This window comes from Psittacula echo (genome assembly GCF_963264785.1).
Source record: "Psittacula echo genome assembly, chromosome: 4".
Classification (NCBI taxonomy): Eukaryota; Metazoa; Chordata; class Aves; order Psittaciformes; family Psittacidae; genus Psittacula; species Psittacula echo.
Window position 1 is genome coordinate 44,868,070 of NC_137738.1, and position 27,035 is coordinate 44,895,104.

Below are 27,035 nucleotides of genomic sequence, written 5' to 3' on the forward strand. Positions count from 1 at the left end.
AAAGACCTGGAACAACAGGCACATTTCATGTTCCAATATAACTGCTTGTTCTGTACCTGGAAATCAGACGCATTATTCTGTGGACTGACACTGAAAGAACCACCTCTGAACGAAGTCGAGTTTATAGAAGACACTCCAAGTGCGAGGTTTCGTGTTGAAATACTCATGGATGGTCCAGTGAACTGGATCTTTAAAGCCAAGGCATCAATAGTTTTTAGAGCTCTAAAACCAGAAATAAAATTATTATAAAAACTGAAAACACAAAAAACCCCACCAAACTATGCTCTGTATACTCTCCACATTTCAGATGACCCTTTTACTACTGACTGTGTTTCTATCACCCATCTGTGTATTCACAAGGAGACACTCAGGCTGTAAACTCAGGCATCTCTGTTGAAAAGAAAAGTTTTTGATTAAGAAAAGCTATCTGACTACATATCACTGTCCCCGAAATAACTTTCCAACAATACTTAGATCTACGCTGTGTCATGCATCAGGAGAATTCCAACCAAATACTTCATCTTTGTCATGCACATTCATTTTAGTACAAGAAGAAGTATTTGTATATCTAATTTGGAAAAATATTTTTGATCAAAATCACAAAAGTTTGATTTTTGTATTGCGGTTGTTTATCTATAAATAGAAGGGTGAATCCTTCCAACCTTGCAGGTTGCTGTAGAAACCTTGACTTAAATGCAGAAATACTTACTCTGAAGATGATGCTGCCAGTACACTGTCTGAACTGGTTAGAATATTGGAAAAAATTGTCACCACGGTAGAACCCAGAGATTCATCAATTTCTTCATCGTTCACAATTTTTTTGAGCTTCTGCACAACATCATTTACTTTGTCTGAGGTTAGCTGCTGCCCTTCACCAGTGAGATTCAGAAGCTGATTGGCTATATCAGCTGCATTTTCTGCAAGTGTACGGGTAAAATGAAGTAAAAAGAGAAGATAATGTATATCAGTCCTGAAATAATTCAGAAATACACATTTTTATCCTCACTGTTGAAAGCTACAGCATGTTCTGTGGTACCTGAAATGAACATAGGACTTCAGAATTTTAACAAATTTATAATTTTCTGAAAATCTATATAGAACTTGCTGTCCTCACTGGCTGCGTCTTTCTTGCCTTAATTTGATTTGAGTTTGCAAACTAGAACTATTATTGAAATGGCTGATTGAAAGGAAAAAAAGGGAAGCAAGGAATAAAAAGCATATTTTGTCTCTTTTTTTCTCCTTATGCTATCCTTTCTTTTTTTTTCTCAAATGGGAAGAAACAGTTTCACTTTGAAATGAAACAAAGGCATCCAAAGTCACTATTACTGACAAAGTATTAACTCTTCTAAGCTTTAGGGAGAAAGTCTGACCACATTTCAAGTGTTTCAGTTCCTTCAGAAGGTCGTGCTTATACTGGGTTGGCAAGTACAACACACAAGCATATTTCTTGACAAGAATCTTCCTGGTAAGGGAATTTTGACAGTTTATCCAATGGCAAAATATCAGAGTAAATCACATGTTAAACCACAAATTTGATGCCACCTGGATAGAAAACTAATGTAAACACTAAATTTTAAAATATAAAAATATTTGAGATTTATTGGAATTTGCAAGTAAGATTTTGAAAGAAGATCAGGCTTCTTCAGTTCACAACCAGTTGTGGTTTTTATAATATATGTGTTTTATAATATAGCTTTTGCTACCTTTACTGTAGAATTTTCATTTTACGTGAAATAATGGTTTCCTATAGTCTGACTGCAAGTACTCAATCAAACAAGTTGGGTAGCCAGGCTCCCTGGGACCCCTCTATCAGTGAGGGTGCTTCTTCAAGAAAGCAAATTAGAACAGGAGCTTAGTGTAGGTGCTCTGAATTCCTTAGGCGAGTACCATTCTCTTCATTAGCTCTGGCACTAAAAAAGGGGTCCATAAAATTGTTGTCCATTGTTTTATTACTCTTTTAAGGCTAGAATGACCCCAAGGGGTATTTTGCAAAGTGAGAAAAAACCTGAAAATTTCTGATTGCAAACCCAGTGAAGAGAATGGGAGTCTTTCCACTGGCACCTGCAGGCACTGGAAACATTTAAAATTTATCTGAATCTGAATATCAAGCTACCACCTGCCTCAATTCTTGCTGAACTACCTTTAGAGTTTGATTTATTTCATTAATTGGTATCCAGAGCTTTTCATGGATGGGCTGAATTCAACTTGGTGCACTTCCCCAGAATTTAAATATTTTATATTTGCACTGACTTTTTAGAAAGATTTTAAGCAACCCAGCATAAAGGAATATATTCTTCCTTAATGTAACTTCATTACAGCAAGCAGTAACCAAGATCTACAAAACTATTCCTTTAGCCAAAGACCAATATCAATATACACACCTGTGCAATTTCTAAGATCAGGCTGGCCCCAGTATGATGTATAATTCTGCAGACCCAAATAGCTAAAGAGGAAAAATGAAAAAATTCACATGAAATACAATAGCATGAATTACATAAATTTTTCATAATTCTTCTATAGGTGTCACAGTGGTCCATTCTTCTCAATTCACAACTGTCTTAGCAACATGGCCCCTAGTGAAATGAAATATATATGCTTGTCAGTGTAAATATGCGATGAATTAAGTGACAGTGCTGAGACAAACCCTAGTTCTTTTGGACAAATTCCCAGCTGATTGCTATACTGATTTGAAAAACTGCATTAGTAGAAATTCTGGCCTTGCATTTCAGGAAAGATTGAAACATTGACAAAAACTACTGTGCCCTTATTATGACCTCATCAGATGCTGTTTCTATAATTTCCATTAGATACAAATAGTTTTGATCAAGCCAATAGCAAGCTGCAAGAATAACAAGGACAGGAGCTATGTGGAGATATAAATTTATGCCACCCATGAGAACTGGGGCAAGTCACCATCACATCCAGGTCCCAGGTGAGGGTCACATATAAACAGTTTTTTTTTCAAAATGCTTTTTAAAAAAGCCTTACCATAGCAAAATACCCAGATATGGCTCCGAAATTAACCACTTTTTCCTCAGTTTTCTTTAAACACAGTCATGTTATCATAGCAAGGCAAAGGCAGAATGGAGAATAGGAAAAATGTATCCTTTCATTCAACACATGATAGAATAAAGTTATTCCTCCATTGATTGACTTTATTATAACAGCACACTAGCTGGTAACCTTCCACTGTGGGAAGTACAGGATTAGAAGAGACCCTTAGAAGAGCTTCTTCTTCTCTCAAAACACATCCCATCTGTACTCCACATTAGCAAAATCTAGTGGATGCAGAGGCAAGGAAAGAATAGCACAGTGCAGAACACATACTTTTTCTTTTTCATGAGAAGTGCTGTACATGGACAATCAAAGGTATTGTGTAGACCACACATGAACAATAAAGATAAGCAATATGGGGCAGCAAAGGCCAGAAGCCTTAATTCTTAATGATTCTGAGGTTCTGACATGAAAACAATTTGACTTCTGCACTACTCACTCTACAACAAAAGTTGGTCAATCAGAATCCAGCAGTTCTTGTATAAGATTAAGAGGCTGAGGAAGTGAGTTAGTTACATATAATGCTGGTTGCTTTCCTGTTTGGCACAGATGCTCAAAGCTGATTCATATCCATGTTGCCATATTGTTTTCAAAAAGTAAAAGATCTGGTCTCCTCAGAACATGTTCTAGATGTAATGTGGGCAGATAAGACTACTGTATCACATGTAATGGTGATCATCCTAAATACTGAAGAAATTAAATAATACATCATAGCCATGTTCAAGGCACTGAAAGGAGATCAAAGCCATATTGTTTTGGTAAGGTATCAAAGGAAGTAATAATACTACCATTTTACAAATGTGAAATACAGATACAGTGTCTAAATCTTTTATTACATGCTCACAAAGAAAGCCAACAGTAGGGAAAATTTACACTAAACCATGCGTTTTTAAAAACACAAGTTAAAATCTTTAAGCATAAGATTATCCCCAACTTCAATCATGACTAACTACAGGCAAAATGCTTGTTCCACAGAATTTCTTTTACTTTCTCTTAATGACATGAGAGGATCTGGATTAAAGCAATTACATCACCCATCATCAAATTTTGTTGAAATTTCTTATACAAGTCAGATAGTAGTAGTTGAGAGGTAGCAAATATGAAACTTAGGTTTCAGTAACATAAACATCAAGACTAGAAGAGAGCAGTTTGATTCTGTATAAAGGTGCTATTTTTATAGTCACTTTGAACATGTATTACTTGTGGGCCTCAACTGCCCTACAGAAGTGGTAGATGAGCCTTTTTTTTTCTTTTCAGTGAAGTACATACTTTTACTGTACACACATAATCTCTCACAGTATAGAAATCATCTTCCTGAAATAAAATACCAGCCAATGACAACCATTATGCAGGATATAGTTTAACTATATAACCAGAAAGTCGCATTTGAAGCTTTCAGCTTCTTAGGTATTTGAAAACCTACCAGGTTCTTGATGCAGTCTGAACAGAGCTCCCATGGCATAATGTGAAGTTGGTCACAGTTGGTCTGGTATCTGGCCAAAAATAGTTTGGAGGGTTTTCTTCTGCTAAACATTTTTCTGTAACAATAAAAGTGTATCAGTGTTAATGGTAAATTTCTTCATCTAATTATCTTCCACTTCTTTCTCATCTTATCACCCAGTCTACAGCGCAAAGCTGTCTTTACATTAAATGCTTGGTTGCTGTCTACAGAGTAGTAGCAATGGAGGGAGCCACAACAGGGCACAATATATGGTGCTGCTGCTTGAGACAAAGGATTGACCATGCATGCTGTGCATTCCACATGCACTTCACCAGCCCCCACCTCCTCCCTCCCAAAGGAAGGGCAATCTCTGGAATGGTAAAAGATGAGAATTGCTTATTCCGAGCTCAAGAGCAGAGCATCCCGACACGTAGGAAGTCAAGGAAGAGGGCCAAGAGACCTGCATGGCTAAATAAGGAACTGCTGGGTATGCTCAAGTGGAAGAGGAGAGTTTACAGGTCATGGAAGGAGGGGCTGGCCACTCGGGAGGAATATAAGGCTGCTGCTAGAGGATGTAGGAAGGCAGCTAGGATGGCTAAGGCCTCCTTAGAATTAAATCTGGTGAGAGGGGTCAAGGACAACAGAAAGAGCTTTTTCAAATACATAGCTGATAAAACTAACACCAGAGGCAAGGTTGGCCCACTGGTGAATGGGATGGGTGCCCTGGTGACAGAAGATACAGAGATGGCAGAGTTACTGAATGCCTTCTTTGTTCCTGTCTACTCTGCCGGAGGCAGTCCTGAAGAGCCCTGTACTCCTGAGACCTCAGATGAAGTCAGGTCAACGGAGCAGTTTGCCTTAGTCGACGAGGAATGGGTTAGGGACCAGTTGAGCAAACTGGACATCCATAAATCCATGGGTCCAGACGGGATGCACCCGCGGGTGCTGAGGGAACTGGCGGAAGTCATTGCTAGACCACTCTCCATCATCTTTACCAAGTCTTGGGAAACGGGAGAGGTGCCTGAGGACTGGAGGAAAGCAAATGTCACTCCAGTCTTCAAAAAGGGCAAGAAGGAGGACCTGGGTAACTATAGACCGGTCAGCCTCACCTCCATCCCTGGGAAAGTGATGGAACACCTTATCCTTGATGCCATCTTAAGGCATGTCAAGGATAAGAGGGTTATGAGGGGCAGTCAACATGGCTTTACCAAGGGGAAGTCATGCTTGACCAACCTCATAGCCTTTTATGAGGAAATAACATTGTGGATGGATGATGGCAGAGCGGTGGACGTGGTCTACCTTGACTTCAGCAAAGCATTTGACACAGTCTCCCACAGCATCCTCATAGCTAAACTGAGGAAGTGTGGCCTGGATGATCAGGTAGTGAGGTGGACTGCAAACTGGCTGAAGGAGAGAAGCCAGAGAGTTGTAGTCTATGGGGCAGAGTCTAGTTGGAGGCCTGTATCTAGTGGAGTGCCTCAAGGGTCAGTATTGGGACCAGTATTATTTAATATATTCATCAATGATTTAGATGAGGGAATTGAGTGTACTGTCAGCAAGTTTGCTGATGACACTAAGCTGGGAGGAGTGGCTGACACGCCAGAAGGCTGTGCTGCCATCCAGCGGGACCTGGACAGGCTGGAGAGTTGGGCAGGGAATAACTTGATGAAATATAACAAGGGAAAGTGTAGAGTCCTGCATCTGGGCAGGAACAACCCCAGGTTCCAGTATAGGTTGGGGAACGACCTGTTAGAGAGCGGTGTAGGGGAGAGGGACCTGGGGGTCCTAGTGGATGGCAGGATGACCATGAGCCAACACTGTGCCCTTGTGGCCAAGAAGGCCAATGGCATCCTGGGGTGTATTAGAAGGGGGGTGGTCAGTAGGTCGCAAGAGGTCCTCCTTCCCCTCTACTCTGCCCTGGTGAGACCGCATCTGGAATATTGTGTCCAGTTCTGGGCCCCTCAGTTCAAGAAGGATAGGGAACTGCTGGAGAGAGTCCAGCGCAGGGCGACTAAGATGATTAAGGGAGTGGAGCATCTCCCTTATGGGGAAAGGCTGAGGGAGCTGGGTCTCTATAGTTTGGAGAAGAGGAGACTGCGGGGGGACCTTATTAGTGTATATAAATATATAAAGGGGGAGTGTCACGAGGATGGAGCCAGGCTCTTCTCAGTGGCAAACAATGATAGGACAAGGGGTAATGGGTATAAACTGGAACACAAGAGGTTCCACTTAAACTTGAGAAGAAACTTCTTCTCAGTGAGGGTGACGGAACACTGGAACAGGCTGCCCAGGGAGGTTGTGGAGTCTCCTTCTCTGGAGACATTCAAAACCCGCCTGGACACATTCCTGTGTAACCTTATCTAGGTGTTCCTGCTCTGGCAGGGGGATTGGACTAGATGATCTTTTGAGGTCCCTTCCAAACTCTAACATACTGTGATACTGTGATACTGTGATTAAGGACAGCAACTGGCAGGAGCACAAATAACAGGGTGGAGGAGTGGGCATGAGGGGCCTTGGAGGTCCAAAATGTCTCATTAAAGCTCTAGCTCTAAATCATACTTCTTACAAGAGGAGCTGTCAGGAACTGTCCCAGCCTCTTTGAAACAGACAGCAAAACACTGACTAAAGCAATCTGGACAACTGTGTTTGTGTTAAAAGAGGTATCTTGAGCACAGCTCTCTGAGATTAGTGGAACAATAAGGCTTACAGGAAAAATTCAAAATCTGAACCAGTCATACCGCTTGGCAATGTGAGATTAGTATAGCACAGAAAATGCTTACTTATGGACAAGCAAACAAAATCTGTTGTAACAAAGCCAAAAACTACCTACCCACTGGATCAACATCCACAGTATGAATCTTATATCCTCCTTCCATGGTCCCATTATTACTTATGAGCTTCTGTCGGATGTCTTCCTCTTCTAAATTGATGTTGTTGGTAGAATTATAAACCAGAAGAGCCAAAACCCCAAAACTGCAAGGAAAATAATGAGTGTTTGAGTCAGAACAGCAGAGGCCAACTTTGTGGAAATAAAAATATCTGACAAACTCTGGTTTTCCTAGTATGGAACAAGTATCACCAAGACAATGTTGCTCATTATCTGTAAATTACTTTTTTGTATATATAGCACCATGAAAAAAAAGTACATTTAGGAAATTTCATCCTCGAGTTACCATTAAAGAAGCATCTCATCAAAGGAGCTAAGAAATGTTTTCAGAAGATTTAGATTCTTTTAAAAGATGAAAGCATAAAGCTGTGAGTTCTAAATGGGCCTTAATTAAATTGAAAAATCTGGTTGCTGATGGCTGAGGAAGTTAAAAGCTGATTCATCCCACCTTACAAAACTAGGGAAAAATCATCCAAGAGGGTCTGTCTCTTCACTGACTGCAGAAGACTGGAAGATTAACAAAGAACAGATGTCTACATTTTTGATGTAGTGAAAAACACCCCAACACACTTCTGAAACTTTTAGTCCTAATTAGGGAAGTCCAGCTACTCAGACGAGTAATTCACGTTTGAGCAGTAATAGCTGTTTTGTACTGTAGCCCACTGCTACTTTCTTGGGCAGAAGAAGTAGTTAAAAGTGCCCAAGTCTCTTTCCTGTGAGAGAAATAAAACAGTCCCCACCCTTGTCCAAAAACATAGCTTTTCTGGAAGGGAAATAATGAACAGAAAAAAGTTCTAGCAGGACACAGGAAAGAAGCCCAGAGTAGAAAGCTCAAAAATTTCCTCCTGGTACATAGAAAACACATGTTGGAGAAGAGAATGTCGGTACCCAAGAGCATTGCTTGGCTCTGGCTAGTAGAAGGTGACGCCACTGAAGCATGGAACATTGGCTCTTCATGTTAGCCAAAAAGTGGAGAAAAGGAAAAAGCAAGCCTCTTTTGGGTTGTCTTCATCATAGCCTTGCCCTTGAATACCCAGCAGTCTGAATAAAGAGAGACCTTCCCAGTGTGTGAGCAGTTCCTGGCAGCCTGGGAAGTGGCAGCACTGTCAGCACACATACAGTGAGCAGGGCACACATCAAACAGAGCTGCTTTCACTGGTGGCACCCAGTGCAAGAAAGCAGCTATGAGCTAAAGGGTCTTCAAGTCTACTTGAAGACTAGAAGAAAAAATCTGTATGGGTGCTGTATGTAGGAGGGCTGGTAGGGTTTTCAGGTACCCCTTCCTAGACAGACCAGGACTTCGTTTCCAAAAATCTTTCAGAAGGACATCCCCATGATAACAGCTGAGAGTTGCACTTTCCAGAGGCACCTAGTCTGGTACAGTATAAAACTACAGCTTAGTGTACAGATGTTGCTCTTAGATGGCAGACTGAACCTTCTTTCTCCCAGACATAATTCTAAAAACTGAATACCTCCAATAATTTTGAAGTGCTCTCATTAGTGGAATGACATTAAAAGAGCTGGCATTAGAACAACCTCTCAGTCTAGGAAAAAAACTACAAATGAAAAGCAAAGCCCAAACCTCATAAAGAAATCCCGAATGTGAACTAAATAGTCCACACATTTCACTGTTGCAGATGTAAAGTAAATAAAATATACACAGTCCCTGGTTGGAGCCTTTTTTTTTGTCTTGGTTTGGGTTTGTTTTTTTTTTTGTTGTTGTTGTTTATTGCACACCAGTACACTTTTCTATTTTCTTGCCATATCCACTGTTTTACTGGTATCATTTTGCTGGAGAAGAAGTGAGAATGTGACAACCTGCTGGCTTGGCTTGTTGTTTCCCAGTGGATATATTTTAGCAGAGAAATTACAGCTATCCCTGGCTAGGTCACTCCTACCCTGCTCCCAGAGATAATGAGTTCCTCCTAATACTCTTTTGGCTTCTGTGGAGTGTTCAGTATATGGCAATAGACTCAGTAGGGTGGATATGCACCCTTGCAGGCTTTTGCTATATACCTCGGGTATATTATGTGGCACAAGTTTATTATGGCATTTATTTTTAGCAGAAGCATGGAAATTGCCTATGGGATTTCCAGTTCCTTCAGCCCTCCAGCACTTCAGCCCCAGAGTCTCCTGGCACTTAACCATCTTTCCTAAAAGATTCTGGCTTCACTCATCTATTCCCTTTACTTCAGAAGACGAAAACTTAATATACTGATGCCACTCCCTACCTCAGCACTTTGGCTGCAAAACAGGAGTCATCAGTCACTGCTACTGCTATGCTGCCTATTGCAGGGCTCCCAGCTAACCAAAACGATATTTAGAACTGTGCCATAACTGTGCAGAGGGATAATAGCAACAAAACAGAAGGGATAATGATAGACGAAGTAGAACCGGTTACAGTTATCTTGAACAATTATAGACAAAGGTATTGATTATGAAGCACCTATAAAAATAATCTTTAAACCACTTTGTTATTTGTGTTCTGAGAAACTCTGAGAGCACAAGTCATGTATACTGTGTAATAAGAGCCTGCTCCATATTATGATGAAAACAATTTCTATAAACTTTTCAGAATGACTCATGCTAGCTTCCCAAAGTAAATAAATACCTTTTAACTTGACAGCTGACGCAATATGAAGCTGAGTGCTTCCTTCCACTTTTGTCACACTCAGAACCCAGGAAGAAAACATTTTAATGGTGAAGAACAAAAATTCTTGATTTGGTAAACAGTAGGCCTACACTCAAATAAACGGCAACACTGCTACGCTCTGCCAGTGTCACTGGATTTGACACACCCAACTTTACATCTTTTTTTGTGTGCCATACAAAAGCAGAGAGATTCTCACTGCAGTAATCAAATACAAATTGCACATCACCAACAGTAACCTGTACTGCTAGTACTACTGCTGTCAGTATAAAAAACTGGACCATGGTGTAGGTAAACACCATGGGGATAAGTATTTATGCCTCTCTTCTTTTTCACTGAAATGGTGACAGCTGCAGCAAGCAAGGAAACGGCAAGACTGGTGTCTATCCCACTTTTTCCTGGTCTGTTGAGCTAAGCTGGCTCACAGAGAGGAGCTTACAGAGCTGCATCCTCATCAAAAGCACAGAAGGTGGTGGTGGAGCCTATGCTGCCATGGTGCGTACCACAAAGCTGGCTTTCTTCTCTGGCAGCGTGACTCAGAGCTATTCCAGGACTGTGTGCCTACACACAGGCAGTGGTCTCACTGCTACGCAATGCAAGAAGCCTGAAGGAAGGATTAACAAACCATGTGAACCGTGCAGCACAGACTCCTTCATACCTGAAGATACGTGGTTGATAATTAGCAATGCATATTTCTCCACTTATTTCAGTTGTAATAGACAGGCTGGACTAATACATAATTATTGTGGTTGCCAAACTGTTTAACAAATCACTATTTATTTCCTTGGTAGTTAATGTTACTTGATTTAAAGAATATAAAGAATCATTTTTAAAGCACCTAAGTACTCAGGGAGTCTATACTTCCATGAAAAGTCACTGGGAATTTCATTCCTAAGCACCTTGGCATATTCAAAAAAGTTTCAAGACGTCAGAATTAAATTCTTTACCAATGCCGCTGTTATGCTGGCTTTGAAGAAGCAGAGATGGGTAGCTGTTAACTCAAAACTGGCAGCACAGGTGGGCCATCTAGTCACCTGTAAACACTACTAACTTCTTCCCATTAAAAGGACAAAGAGCGAGCTGATTATTGCTTAAGCCACTTGTGAAGATTTACTATAAACAACAGACAAAATATTAGGAAACACACAGAATGAAATGTGAAAATAGAGGGAAATTAAAAGTATTGCACAAAAGCATCTGAGTTGTGGATAGACTTTTACTTGAGCTGATTTTGACTGTGGTACCATTAAAATGTTCAGAATAGAGAGAAAAAAAAAATACGACTGGCCATAAAAAACACATTCAAAATAATGCCAGGGATGAAGCACTTCCTTTCTCAGCAGAAGGTTATATTACAGAAAAAATAAAAAATCACAGACATCAGGACACAAAACTAAAATCTGCAGCTTCTTTTTAGACTACTAAAAATAAAAGAATCCTGAGCCTTTCTCTTAAGTTAGTGGGCACTGTATCAGAATAGAGCTGTAAGCAGCATGGTCATACCTCTATGCCTGTCCTTTTGCCTTTGGGCCTTACTCCTCCTTACAGACCTGGTGTGGGAATACAAAAAACTAAGGCTTTTAAACAGAAACCACTTACAGTACGTGATGATTTGGTATGAAGACTATTTGTTAGTAGAGAATGTAGCAGAAAGTGCTGGAATCCCTCACATTTCAACAGTTTGTTTTCACTGAAACGTTTTTGGTTGTGCTTGAACTATATTCCAAAGAAACAAAGAAAAACCCCATTCCCTAACACAGTACTTCCCTAAAAATGGCATCTAACAATGTTAGGTCTACACTAAAGCCAGTTAAGTCACTGGAAAGACAACGAACATGACTGGAAGTTGGATGAAAAGCAGGGATCTTCATCAGGACACTAAGAAGCGATCATCCCTCAGTCACCTGGGAGCAATTCTCAAATTTCTCCATCTGTAATGAAGGCTTTATTTATAGGTCATGGATGCAAGATGCCACTGTGGAGAAACCTGTGGATTTATGCTTGGCTCTTTGTTGCTCAGTTTTTCAAGCAGAAATGTTACACATAATGTACACATTATGTGGCATTTTAAAATGTTGCTCAGCACTGGTCAAGGCTGTTCTTTTCTGCCTTCAGTAACACTGAAGTTGAATTCGCAGGGAGAAGAGGTGTGCCAGGTCTAAGTTGTTCCTAAAACCTCACCAGCAGAAACCAGGAAAATTTTAAAAATAGGAATAGGCGTCACAGATGTGTTCATTTATAACAATAAAGTGATTATTATTTCATAACAAATAATCTTAAGTAACCTACAAAGAATGCAAAAGGCAGATACTTTACTTGGTAAAGATACTTAGGACTATAAAAGTAAAATTATGCTGCTCTGATGCAGCTAGCTCCTGTCTAAAACTATTACACAATTTAATTAGCTTAAGTTTTATCCAAGTGCATTAAAATTTCCATTAAGCAACACAAAACCCAAGAACACAGCATGCAGGAGCCTCAGTGTGCCTCACTGACACTGGTGGCACAACTCCCACAGACCTCAAAAAAGGACTAGGCATGCTCATGGGCAGCTCTGATTTCCCGCTTTCTTCTCTATTTTCATTCCTAAGAGAAGGAATTTCTGTTTAAATTTAGTGGTCTTTAACAAATGGTCACCACTGTGGTTTTTAATTTGTATGAGTTGTTTAGCAGTACTAACATTAATGTTGTTTCCCACAGCAGAAGAAATTGAACATGAGAAATAGGTCAAAATTACGACAATGAAGCAGTGGATGTTGGAGCAAGCATAATCTTCTTTATATATTAAGCAGAGAAAAGGTTCTAAATTAATTGGGACCCGAATTCTCAAAATTGCTTGCAAAACTAAAGAAGAAATAAGAAGCAGTGGAGCAGAGTTGTTTAATAAAGACCAATTCTGGAGGCAGCCCTATACAGCCATTTGACAAGACATAGGATCAGTAGGACCCTTCTGAGAAAAGCAGCAGCAGGAGTCACACAAAATTCTGAAAAAGCTGCAGAGTCTTAAAAGGCAAAGAATTAATGAAAGAAACAAGCACATTTATCATTTATCTACATCAAATCCACAAATCGGCTGCACTTTCAAAGATTTGTTCAAAATAATGGGGTATCATTCTGAAACCTTGTTTAATTAATTTGGAACAGCTGCCCTCTCATTAAGAGATGGCAACAGTTTGACCAGAGTCAAAAATTAAACACAGACATGAAGTAAAACCGTGATAAAATTCTACTAAGGTAGTTAATAATCTACTGAAGTATTAGCTTGATATATTGCTGTCATACAGATATCTCATAGTATTAAAGGTGCTGATAATAATATGCATTTTGGACTTGGCACTCTATCTTTCATCACCATGTACACAAATTTGTAACAATCACAGTGTACTTTGGATTTCTGCAGCTCATAGAACACAACAACGAAAGATTAAGAATCCACTTCCATATTTTTGTTTTGTTTTACTCTTCTATGGAATGCAGTACGGTTTAAAATATTTATTTTTAAAATATTTATTATTATTTGGAAAACACCTATTTTTAACGTGCCAAAAAAAGCCAGCTTCCTACCTCCTACTTTGAGCTTCTATTTCTTCTCTACATCATTCTAACAATTCTTCCTCTTTTACTTGCAAGAAGACTAAGTGGGGAGAAGGACAGCAGAAGTGCCTTGATAAGGTAGCAGTGCGGTAAATAAGGCTGAAGCAAAGGAAAATGCATAGAAAGTATTGGGAAAGTTTTGGGGTTTTTTACATTTATTTTGTTTGTAGTTCTGTTTTGGTTTTGGTTATAAATTTCTGTATAAAATACTAATCCAAAAGGTAAGGAAAAAAAGATGCAATCTGAATAATAAGAATATGACTCCATGTAAAGAGAGGGAAAATTTCTAAAACAGCAATCTGAAGAATCATAATAGTGCCTTAGAAATAAAAAGGCTATGATCTTGGGGGAAATTCAGAAAAGTGAGGTAAGGTTTTGTGAGTTACAGTAATATTATTACATTCACTTCTGTAAAGATAGTGAAGGCCATGATACTTATGGGTTAGGTCTTTTAACTGTTGAGTGAAATTCTGTTCGGGTGAACATAAATGGAATAAGAAGTATTTAAAGCTAAGAGAAGTAGTGGAATGGCTCAAACTACAACAGACTTATTCTTGTCTATCCAAAACAGAGAAACAAGAAAGCTGGAGAGGGACTTTTTACAAGGCCATGTAGGGATAGAACAAGGGAGAATGGCTTTAAACTGAAAAAGAGTAGATTTAGAATATATTAGGAAAAAATTTTTCACTGTGAGGCGCTGGCACAGGTTGCCCAGAGAAGATGTGGCTGCCCCATCCCTGGAAGTGTTGGAAGTAGGTTGGATGGGGCTTTGAGCAACCTGATCTGGTGGAAGGTGTCCATGTCATGGCGGTTGGAACTAGATGGACTTAAGGTCCTTTCCAACCCAAACCATTCTATAATTCCATGAAATAAGAAAATCTTCATGGAAATAACTTATATGAATGTTTAACTAATAGAACCTGTATGAAATCCTGCTGTAAGTAAGTTACATACAAGATCTCAGCCTTAACATTTCAGTGGATCACCTGAGTAGTGAGAAAGTAACATTACTTCCATCAGGGATTAAAAATTTCCAACCTGTAACCTGCTAATTTTTTATACCCCCAAATGTTACTCTGGTGTCCTGTAGGATTTCCTTAGAATCCTACCCAGGACAAAACCAAGAAAGTGGAAAACCTAACTAAGTATCTTGAAAACAATGATTGGGAAATAGTAAAAAAGCAGTTTGCTTTCTGGATCTTCAGAAATTCAACAGATTTCTTCCTTACAAAATCTAGAAATAGATGCATGAACCTCAAAGAACTGGAAACCTGGTGACTAAACCCAGGAACACTGAAGACTACTGGTAAGCTGATCCTTCTTTTTTTTTTTTCATAAAGGAAGCAATACATAATGATAGACATATATTTAGAAGACCTGAAGGTGAGAGAACACCAGCTTTTCTCAAATGTTTCTCCTGTAAGAGGTAATTGATGCATGAAAATATATGTAAGACATGAAAAACACATGAGAAAACAGCAAAAAATCAGTGTATATATATTTGCATATATGCACATATGCATATACAATGCACGGAAAGTTTAATTTCTGTTAGTCATGTATTATGCAGCTCAATTAAATTAAATTTTTTATTATCCCCGTGCTACCCCAACTTGGTTGCTAGGTTGGGCAGAATTTTGACTTCTCTCTTTGTACTTTTCTAAGTAAACGTGTCCAGCATAAGAATCCTGATTATTTGGAGAACAGTAACATTTTGTGTGACATGATCAGCATTTATACTAATTTTTTTCAGAATTATAAAAAAAATACCAGTTGGCCTTGACACAAAGTGCACTAGAGCCCATGAGAAGATTAGTTTTTCATTAGACCTCCCCTGAAAAGCTTTATGACATACTACAAATGTGTAATTATATTGCTTCTGAAATTACATATGATAAGCAAAGTAAATAGAAATGAGGTTACTTCCTCATAACTATCTAGAAGTAATTTAGTGCTGTATTCACTGTATGTCATGAAGGGAGGCAAAGGGAATTACCAGAATTACTAGAATAATTTCTCTCTCTTCATCTCCTTTTTTCTTCTTTTTTTTTTTTTTTTTTTTTTTTTTTTAAATAGACCAGGAATAAGAAACAAAATCCAGAAGACAGAATGGTGGGAAGGTGAGACAAGAAGAAATCAGGTATGCAGTCTAGGGGAGAACACGCTGACAGGCTAAGCTGCTAGCCCCTTAAAAGATGCAGGAATAAAGATGGGGAAAGTTCTACATTCCTCAGCAGTCTTGGATTGTTGTTAAGACCTGAGGCATGGTCTCCACTTAAAAGGTTCTGCTGGCATAACCATATCAATTAGAAGTGGGGAAAAAAGTCCAAGCCACATCACTACACCCTACTGCAAACGCAGGTCAAGCAGCAAAATAGCCCATTCAGAGACTGGGTTTACACTATACCAGCTAAACGGTTTTGCCAATAAAAGCTGTCTTACTGCTTTGGGTGTGTGGGAAGGAGATAGTAACTTTTACAAACCTTTTTGTGTGTAGGTAAACTGTAGGAAACTGGAAACATCAGTAACTACTCTCTGCTGGTAAATTGGGAATACTTGGCTACCTCTGGAATGAAAAAGCCCAGCTGCTACTATGGCAGTTCTCAAGAGTCAGAAGTTAAAGTCCTTTCCCACGAGATTTTTGCCTACTACTGCAAACAGATACATCCCATACCCACTTGTTGCCCCTTTCTCACAAGACTAATAATTCAGTTTTGGTTTCCTCTCCTTATTTTGGTTCTAAGATTCACTCCCTCCCCACATATCTCTCAGAAATCAGGCTGCTGCTTTCAAAGAAATCCTCCAAGGCCCAATTTTCAGGGGGTGTGACCCATCTAAACTTTCTTTGGCTGCCTTTGAGGCCATCCCAACTCTGGCTGCCTCTGGGCCCAGCAGAAGTCAGGAAATGAGAGCATATGGTAAATAGTTTAACTCACACTCGTTTGACTTTCAATTCTAGCATGATCTTTCAGTGTTTTGCATCTAGTAAGATGTCTGTTAACCCAAAAGACTCTGGTTCAAGAGCAAAAATGCAGTGACAGTGGATAGACAGCAGTGTACCAACGCTTGTTGCTAAAGCAAGCTGGGTGTGCCAAACCACATATATATATGTCTATTCAGTTTTGTGACAGGTGAAACCTGAGCCCTGAAAAAGTGATCTGTTAAGGTTTAAAGCTCAGTAGGTTTAAACCAAAACAAACACAATAATCAGTATTAGGTTTCTGAACACATCCAGAACACACAGCTCACCAGCAGTCATAGATTTACACACTGGCAGCATATGCCAAATAATAGACAACGAATCTAGCAATAGACAACAAAGCCTGTTGAAAAGCTACTTGTAATAGCAGCCACTGCCTCTATGAAGAAAATGTCTTTAAAAATGTTACCTTTTAATACTTCTTTTTTCCCTTGTTCCCTCTTTTATGGAGCCAGGGTGGATGCTGGGAAAGAAATGAATATTAATTAGGGTGGGCTAGTTCTCAAAAGGAATATAGCATAAACATCTTTCCCCTATCATTTACCTGATATTGACCACATACACAGTGTAATTCCAGTTCTGGAAAGTACGGTTTAGCTGAAAAACAGGAATACATTGATCAGATGAATAATGAGATGTTAATGGGACACTTTGTTGCTTAAGACAGAGTTAGAAATTCACCCTTCTCCACCCTGAGAAAAATCCCCTTCACTTTTTCAAAGCAAAAAGAACACTCTCCCATTTCAGCGAGGTTATTGTTGCATTAGATGCATAACTGGTAGTGAGAGATGTGGGCTTTTTTACTGACAGAAGGAAATCTTAAGGTCACAACATGCCGAATGTGCACAGGATGCTGAACTTTTCATTTTTTCCCATTCTTTCTCATCTTAAAATCCCAGAAACAACCTTATAATGATCTTTTTTTCAGACCTTTGTACTATATATTCTGAGTAGGCAATGGCTGTTCAGTTTTCCCACTGGGAGAAACTTCTGTATACTCTGATAGGGCCAAGTATATAGATTTTCTGGCTCAGGCACCTATGTACTTTTGCCTGGCTACTGCTGTCAAGAGACCTGCACCTGGCTGTATTTCTGGCTTGTAGATGACTATTGTTGGTATCTTTAGCTTCTGAAAGCTGAAAGTCTCCAGCTGTATTAAAAAAAACATAAAGAATAATTGCCATATATTATGATATCATATTTTCATGTTAAGTAGTTGGTATAAAGACTACTTACAGACTGAGTGCCACTATGTGAACTGTCAAAAAGGACAGAGAATATCTGTACTCAGACAGGAGGCATTTTCAGAGGCAAGAACTTCAAAAATCCTCCACCCAGAGGGCCCAGAAAGGAGCTTGTCTGTTAAATGGGCTGAAAAAACAGGGCCCCAACAGAAACTCCAACAACTGACCTACGATAGAAGACTTCTGAAGTAGCGATTATTAGTGTAAATTGCAAAATCATATTGCCTCACACAAATGAACATTGTCTTTTTTTATTATTATTTCTATTACTATAACTTCAAAACCATGTTAGTATTTTTAGAGAAAAATTTTGCTCTCTATAGTGATGTTGGAACTTAAACATCTACCTCTTTCAGTGGGCAATTCTGATCTCTCTATGCTTTCCAAAAGTTCAACTAGCACCTACATTTCTTAAGAAGCTGGCTAGTATAGTGGAGACCTTCCAAAATTTTATCTATAATGCTTAATAGCCCCAGTTAGACTTGAATTCATTACTGTGTAAATCAATAACAGAAAGATTTTCAGATAACACAAATTAATTTAAGAATTTAATTAGTAGTCTCTCCTTTTTTTTTTTTTTTTTCCTTTCTTTTTCTGACTGGTAACATCAATGGGGAAGATTCATATATGTAATCACAGAGGAAAAAAACCGTAACTTACCCACTCTGCAACCACATCATGTACTTTCAACGTAGCATCAGAGTTGGAACTAAAGACAACTATAGATATCCTGTAGAATAGCCCACCTGTTCATTAGAAATGCATTATAATGTTAGAAACTGCGCAAATTTCCCTTTTTAATAATGAGACTTTAGTTTCATGATGAATATAAAGATTGGGCTGAAACCAACATACAAAGACACCTCAAGCTCTAGCTGGCATTATAAAATTTTGGAGTGAACAAGCCCTGCAGACTTGGGCCCATTCCTATTAGACCTGTCAAATTAGACAGGAATTTCCTCCCCCCCTCCCTATTTTTAGAGACACATGAAATGTGATATGGAAAGTCACAAATGCATGTATAAATAGTATTTTGCATATGCCTTTAATGTGGTGTGTAAAAGATGATGAAAGAATAATGAATTTAAGAAATTATCATAATTGCGGTAGTCTGCAACACAATAAATTTTGCTCCCAGTCATATTGTTATAATCCAGAATTCAGCCACTGCAGATTACACTTAAAGAGAGCAGATAAGGCTCATTAACTGAAAATCACAAGACAACTGACAACAGAATTAGGTGGGAGAAGGAATATCCCACTCTTGTTTTCACAACGCAGTCATTGCTCTCAGGCCTAGTGATGGCCAGATAGAAGAACTCTCATTAGCTTTAGAAAACTGGCAACTAAACAAACCATCTTTCAGTCACAAAATGTGTAATACTTGGCTTGGGGCAATTTTATATTCAGTAAAACGGTTTTGAAATGGCACAGGGTAAATATAAATTCTCTTTAAGCTCATGAGTTAGTAAGCAGCATTACAAGATTACATGTCTAATAAGTAACATCATATCATGTTATAGTTATGTTCTCTGTTAAAAGCATGTAATTTTCACAAGTCAAATTAAGTCCTTGGAAGTAGAAAACTGGACTTTGGGCAAGTTGAAAACACTTGCAAGATTTGGATCTCATTTATATGCATATATCTCTGTATATGCATATATTCAATTTTATATGTATAATGTAACCTTCATATGTGCTATACCAAAACACACATACAGAAAGTGTGCATTATATATTTAATATATAGTCATATATATAATTATAACCTTATTTATATAATTATGTATATAGAAAAAAATCACCTTAATATAGGAATATGCAAAGTATTTCTAAAATCAAATATAGTAACTATAAACTAGTCAACAACCTCAAGATTTCCACCAGATGGTTACCCAAAGCATGTTTAATGAGGCAAAGAAAGAACAAGAACAAAGAACTAATCTATATTTTGCAACACTCTCAGGAGACTACAGTGGCAGATAGTGAAAACTAAAAATGATTTCTCACTCTCCAAATTAAACAGTGGAAATCCCATCCCAAAATGGTGAATGAAAAAAATATTTTTATGGGCAGAAAATTGATGAAAAGTAGCCAAAGATAATTTGAAAAAAGAACCTGGAAAAACAGTCTTCCCACACCCACCATTAACTACAAAATTATAATGATCAATGAAATTCCAGGTTTGCTTTTTTTTTTGTTCTGTTAGGCAAACTAAAGTTGCTTTTTGAAAGTTAAATCCTCAAAAATATATCAATACTCTTGGTTAAAAACAATCATACAATCTCAATAAAATGGCATAAAAAATATTAAATATACGGCAACCTAATATATTATCCTCACAGTCTCATGAGAGATGTTTTAGAGATGCACACAAAAATTAGATATCAAACGTTAATGACATTTACTATCACTAAGATGTTACAAATTCCCTTCTACTGTAATTAAACTACTGTTGCAAAATCTTTTTATATGCTAAATGGATCTATATCTAAAGGATGAAAGCCAGCTACTTCTACCAACTGAATATCTAATAGATAAGATAATCTGGATTTTTTTCTACAGCTAACTTAATGGTGTGACATACTGTAGTTGACCTCAGGTCGACACAGGCAGCCCAGCTCAGTGATGGAGTAACACAAACAAGACAAAAAGACTGCAGGAGAGCTAGTAAGTTGATTCAGCGGTGGATAAGGAGTGGTATTTTCGCTTGTCCCAGAGGGTAAATTGGCCAAGGAATGAACATGTGCTGAAACTGGCAACTGATGGTACATTACAGAAGAAACTGGCATTTGGGATGGCATGGAAGAGTGATGGATTGCTGCTGCAGGTGTCATCAGAGTGCCCTGCAAGATAGTCTCTTTTTGCTGAATAACAACTCCACTGAATGAAGACGGCAAAGGTATTGCATCATTCATTACTGCAGTTCTTGATGCCTCCAAAATAGAAGAGAGATTTGCAAAACGTCCATAATCATCATTTTCAAAATCCAAGACATGAGTACTAACAGTATTCAGAGAAGACATTCCTTCTCTGGGCTTGCTGACGGATCCGTACACCTCCCCTTCTGAATCCCATTCAGAAAGCTTCAATATATTTGTTGATGTCAGAACAGAATCCCTTACGTCTTCATTATCACCAATGATTACTTGTTCTACTGCCCATAGAGAGTATCTCAGACTGTCCCTTTGATTTTCAATGGAGTTTTGCCCTAAAACAGTTGGATGATTTCTCGGTATTACAGTTGTTGGCAAGCTTAACTCTGCTATGTCCCACTGAGTAATCAGGCTTGGAGAAATAGTATCAAGATGGTTTTGAAAACTTTCTGGAAGCGGAGGCGTGGAGTAACTGTTAGGAGGTACACTGACTCTGAATTCTGAGTCTGAAGGAAGAAGGTACCTTAATTCCAAAGACCAAGTCACTGGAAGGAAGTCAGAACTCATCAAACTGATGTTTTTTAAAAGAATACCTGCATCTATTTGAACTGTACTTCTTGCTTTATCAATAGTATTTGCTACAGCATCATTTTCTGAAAGACTCTGAGGCTGCAGTGATTCATGTGTTCTTGTATGGTTTACCAAACTCTTAACTGGTGTATTTATCAAGAAACGAGCTTGGCTATACCTTGAAGATTGGGTTCCTGAATGCATTGGAAGGACAGAAACAAGCTGCTGCCTATTGTTTAGGAAGGTCATGTTGGTTTGATCACTTACTAGGTCAGTTCCAATTTGCATGTGCAAACTATCAAATATAATTAATTTCTCTGTGGAATTTTCAAGTATCTTATCAAAGGGACTTAAGGGACTTACCTGTACCTCTACAAAGGGTTGACTCAAAGGTGCTTCGAAGGAGGGCAAAGGAAAATCAAAATAAAATTCACTGTTGGAAGATGTGGTTATGTTTGCAAAGTTCATTGTTGAGTGCAACTGTGATAGTGTCCTGCCATTACTTTCTGAAATTCTCTTTGAAAGGCCTGGAATAAATGAACTAAAGATTTGTGTTTCCAAAGCTGATGCATGACTAGAGAAGTTCATTTCTTCAGCCCTGTGACCTAATAATCTAATGGCAGATGTTTGTTCAGAGATACTGTCAGACTTAGCATGTGAACTAATGGATGGCAATCTTTCTGTTGGGGAAGAAAGCAGTTTATTAAATAAGAGCCACCAGTTTTCTGATGGCTCCCCCGAAAACACTTGAGATTCTTCTTTCAAATAGTAGGAAACAGTCCAGAAACTTCCTGTTAAAGAAGGAGAAATGTCTAGATATTTTGTTGGAAAATCCAAGTAACCTGAGCCCCCAGAGCTGCCAACTCTATTGATGTTCTCTGCCTCTAATATGGAAAAAGACGACTTTTCATTACTACCATAAAATGCATCCAAATTGTTCTCCACTATTCCATACCTGGGGATCTCACTTGGCTTTTGAAAATATACTTTATGTTTTAAATAATGAGACCAGTAATTACTATTAGAAATAAACATACTGTCACTTTCCATATATATGTCAGTCAAAAATTGTTGATAAACAGGCAGGGTTGTTACAATATCCTTAAATGCTGAACTTGTCCAGCCTACTCCTAGCAGAAGTGCCGAGGATGGTGGTAGTTCTCGACTGTGGCCTAGGAACGAATTTGTCAGTTGGATATCAGGCATAAATTTTGTGTATGTTGTTTTCATGTTTTGAAAAAAAGTTTTCGGGTTTGCATGTGGAGTTGCCATAGAAGTTAAATTTGTAATGCCTCCTAAGTGATGTTCCTTAATGTGTGCACATTTTCTAAACTCAAATTCACTATTTGCTTCTAATGCAGAAGAAGTTTCCCTATCAGCATTGCCTTCTATCATTTCCAGGTAGAAGTTTTCAGGTGAGGAGTCTAGCAAATCTAGCTGACTTTTTTGGAATGATGATTTTTGCTCTGCAGCTGATATAGATAAGCTAGAAAAAGAATGTCTGTCTTGAATGTCAGAGGTGATATAATGATGAAATAAGGTCTCATTCCACCAACTTGCAGGATCCAAGATGTTGCTTATATGCTTGAAATCGGTTGTGCTGCTGTTGGAGTATGAAATCCACAGAGCTTCTTTTTTGTGTTCATAAGCAGCACTGCTGCTGCTAACAGGAGAGTGGAACACTGACTCAGAGTCAGAATGATCCAGCCCATCTGCCAAAGTCTGTGCTAGCTCTGCATTAGGACTTCTGCTTTGACGAAGAGGAATTGCTGCATTCACAGAAGGCTCTGTAACAGCATCCGATGCATCAGAAGTGCCATGAAATGAACTTCTAGAATAATTCAAAATATTTTCATTTGGTAACTGATTCATCACAGTATTATCTAGGTTGATTTTTTCTGTAAAAGCAGCCAAGGTATCATTGGCAGTCTCCTCAGAAGTGGCTGATGTGGACATAGTTAGAAGAAAAAAGTTGTACATAGTTTTTCTCTCTGGGTTCTCATCTGCTGAATTTTGACTGAAACGGAGAGGCCTTCGTTTCACTGGCCAAATAATCGGGGTTGAGATAATTCCTATGGTTTTGACCCCTTCTATCTTAGACTCTTGGTGCCTCTGTGGTCGTATATGGGCGGATTCAGGTGAATTTCTCTTCATCCTGAAGATAACTGTAGCAGGAAGCCTGAATTCCTGCAGGTCTGTGTGTAGTAAGCCACAAAGTTAAAGGATTAAAGAAAATATATGCAACTTAACTGTCTGTTCTTGGCTGTCTGCTCTTGGTCTAAAAATCAACTTACCAAGACTGTAAAATGACTCCAGCCAGCTGAGTGAAAGTTTAATTTGCTTCTACTGTAAACAAATCTGGGTTATTTTTCTTAGTCTTTCTACTTTCTCTTGGGAGTTTCAAAGCCAAAGAAAGGATTTAATTGTCCAGTTTTTATTCATACTAACATTAAGAAGGCTTTCCCTCTGTAGTTACAAAAATCAGTTAAATGCTTATAGTGAACACAGAGTGAATGGCTCCACAAAAGAAAAATGCACTATTTGGAAGACATTTTCAATATCTGCTTCTTACTTCTACAGTTTAATAAATCTGAACAGGCTGAATGCAGATAAATACTTTCACATTGTCTACTGTACTGCCTGATTGCCAATGTACAACAAATGATCTGCCAAGGGCAAAAATACTCCAGGAATTTTAAAACCTACAGTAACAACTGATGCATTTGGGGATAAAACCGAAACCAAACCAAGCAAAAAAAAAAAAAAAAAACACAACACAAAAACCCAGCCCAAGATGAAAACAAACCACAAGACCCCCCACATATTCTAATTTATTTCTGTGGAGCACACTGAAAAAAATAAATCTTAAAAAAAAAATAAATCTTTAAGCCTCAGATGAAAATTGCAGAAATCTACCTCTGTGTTGTTAATAATGTTTAACAACTATCTTTAACTAACTAATAAATATTTTAGCTGCGCCTCACAAAATGATGCTCAGTCTCTAGGAGACAGTGATATCACAGAATTCGAGAAAACCTCAAAAGAAATCCCAGGTTTTTTCCTGTGCTAATAATAGGTTCATTTACTACCTTCTTTTTTCCCTTAATCTTTCTAAATGAAAAGTAAATGATATCTGATACTGTCAACATTTTCCCTAGTAAAGTCTAATCCAGCTCTTCTTGAAGTCAGTGGAAAGATTCCTGCTGACTCAGTGGAAGTGGCTTTGCTCCATAGGAATGATTCCACTTGGCTCCTGAGACTGACTAGTGAGGAACAGACAATCTCAGCATACTACCACCCCGGATGCATAAGCAGGAGCTACACAATGACTCATAATCTGTAGCCTTAAAACATTTCAATGGCATGGTTCTTTCCAGACCCTCTTTAAAAATCCCTCTCCCTTCCCTCATTCTTTGCATGGGTAAATACAATGGGTGACACATTCATACAAGTGTCAGGTAAACATGATACAAATAAACACAGAGTTTGGTTCTGTTCTCATTTACACCATTCTTACATGATTCAGTGAAGTTACTTCTGATTTATTTCAGTGTAAATGAGATCAAAACTGAGGCATGACCCTTGACATTATGATACTATGAAAAACACACCTTAAAATACAATAATTTTGCTCTAGACACAGTACAAGGAAAAATGTAACACAGGATTTCTTACCATTGTTTGGCTTATCGTTTCTATTAGTATCGGGCATGTTAGTGGTGACAGTGGGTGGTGTAGGAGTAGTAGCATTTACAGTAGCTGGTAATAAAGATGAGAGAGAGGTGAACTTGAATGAAATATGAATGTTAATAAGGTAAGACAAAATGGGAACAACGCATGACAATGTAAAATGAAAACATCTACACACAATGCCATATTTTAAAATAAACACTTTTTTTTTCCTGCAGAAAGTGATAAATGGATATGAACTGAGGTCCCAATCCTGCAATCTTCACTTTCACAGACTTCAGTGGGAGTTTTGCAAGTGTAAGGTTTGCAAGATCAGCCCTGCTGCTTTCATAAACTCAAAAACCTCTTATAAGAGCTTCAGATTCAAACAGCTGTGCAAAGACCGGAAAACAGATCTAAGATGCATGAACACAGAGTATTTCTTGTGAAAAGAGTAACTGTCCCTGCTCAGGGCCTGAAGACGAAAAACAAATTTGAAACTAAAACACCCAAGTAAGGATCCAGTTACCACCATTGAACTCATTCACTAAAGAGAACTAAATCACATTTGGTATAACTGAAATGGACTATATATCTTGAAAGCTTCATGTAGGATCTCGGCTGTATTTTTCCCACTGACACTAACAGGAGTCACCCCATACAACCCTGGGAAATATTTCCCAGGAGAACCAGCTAGAACACTTCTCAAAATCAAACTGCAAATTTCCCTCCGGTAGTGGACTGAGAAGATAAACATGCTAAAGGAATTCAAAGATAATATCACTACATTTTCAAATAACAGTTTTGAAAATAATTTCATTTTTTCTAGTAACTCCAAGGGAATGCAAATCCACTCACGGACAGATTTCTTTTTTCCTGAAAACTCTTTTTAAAATCTGAAGGTTAATGCAGTATAATCTCAGGGCATAATGCAGCATAATCTCAATCTTTTGCAGATTTTGACCAAGAACCAACCTGAAAAGGTTAAGCAATTGCATTTTAGGCAAGAAATTGCACTTCTGATTTTTTATGTGGTTGTTTTAGCTAACCTTTTGCGTCTGAAAGTCAGAAAGTCAGGTCAGCTTAGGGAGCAGGTTCATGCTCAGGTTTCAGTGAAACAGGAAGCTTAGGGCAAGAGAAGGAAGAGTTGGACACTCCAGTAAACAGGTTCTAACTGGGAATGTTAATATATAAAGTGACACCCTATAATATAAAAAACCCCTTCTTCCATGAAACGTCAGGGCTATATTATCTGAGAAACAAGTTATAAGGGTTCTTCCTGACTGTATCTTCCAGCCAACACCATTAAAGGAGGCATGTTCCAATGAATGAAAATATTTGCTAAGCATAATGGAGAAAATGGCTCTTTGGTCAGACTGTTGCTGACACAATCTGGCATCTGCAAACTTTGTTACTGGTGAAATTGCACAACACACAACAAACAAACAAAAAGGAATCCAAACTGGCCTCTCAGTTTAAAATAAGTCTGCATAGCTGACAGAAATATGATTTTCATTCTTATGACAATAACAATGATGGTGACGACGATGGTAAATCTGATCTGTCACTTCTGAAGTGACCAACACAGAACACCAGTGACACTTTAGCAAATGCTTTTCAGAAGAAAAAGAAGAGTATTACCTTAGAGAAAGGACTCAGTCTTTATTGAAGATGTGATGGTCTAAGAAGTTAAGAGAGGCAAGTTTGAAAAGTAGCATCTTTTACTAGAGGCAACATCTTCTACTAAACAAGTTAATAAAGCTGAAAAAAAGGATGAGGCTTTTAGAAAAGCAGGCTTGTTTTGCTGAAAATGTGTCCATTTCCGCAGTCATATTGGCTGACCTAACGTCCTTTTACACCATGCCAGTTTGATAGAGGAAAATGCTCAGAGTTCTTCTAAGAGAATACAAGAAGTTCTTTATATGGCGGCTGTATTACCTTTTACGCATAAAAAGACCAATATTGATAATTGTTGCTGTCACATTTACCTAAGGTATTCAGGTAGCATTATTTAGATCATATTGTGCTTTGTTAATGTGACACCTGAAAATTACTGTTTGAAATCTGTTA

At 38.3% G+C, this 27,035-nt stretch overlaps 1 protein-coding gene across 1 annotated transcript in view; it reads right to left on the minus strand.

Moving 5' to 3' along the window:
- Positions 1 to 27,035, minus strand: part of ADGRG6 (adhesion G protein-coupled receptor G6) — a gene marked incomplete at its 3' end in the record, with an annotated part of 102,893 nt that overhangs the window by 27,526 nt on the left and 48,332 nt on the right. The window contains exons 5-13 of the mRNA XM_080616476.1: positions 24,972 to 25,055; positions 18,511 to 18,596; positions 17,151 to 17,203; positions 17,016 to 17,069; positions 7,326 to 7,468; positions 4,478 to 4,592; positions 2,382 to 2,443; positions 710 to 917; positions 57 to 222 (exon numbers count right to left, since the gene is read on the minus strand). Of these exons, the coding sequence (XP_080472602.1) occupies positions 57 to 222; positions 710 to 917; positions 2,382 to 2,443; positions 4,478 to 4,592; positions 7,326 to 7,468; positions 17,016 to 17,069; positions 17,151 to 17,203; positions 18,511 to 18,596; positions 24,972 to 25,055 (971 nt within the window). The remainder of the gene's footprint in view (positions 1 to 56; positions 223 to 709; positions 918 to 2,381; positions 2,444 to 4,477; positions 4,593 to 7,325; positions 7,469 to 17,015; positions 17,070 to 17,150; positions 17,204 to 18,510; positions 18,597 to 24,971; positions 25,056 to 27,035) is intronic.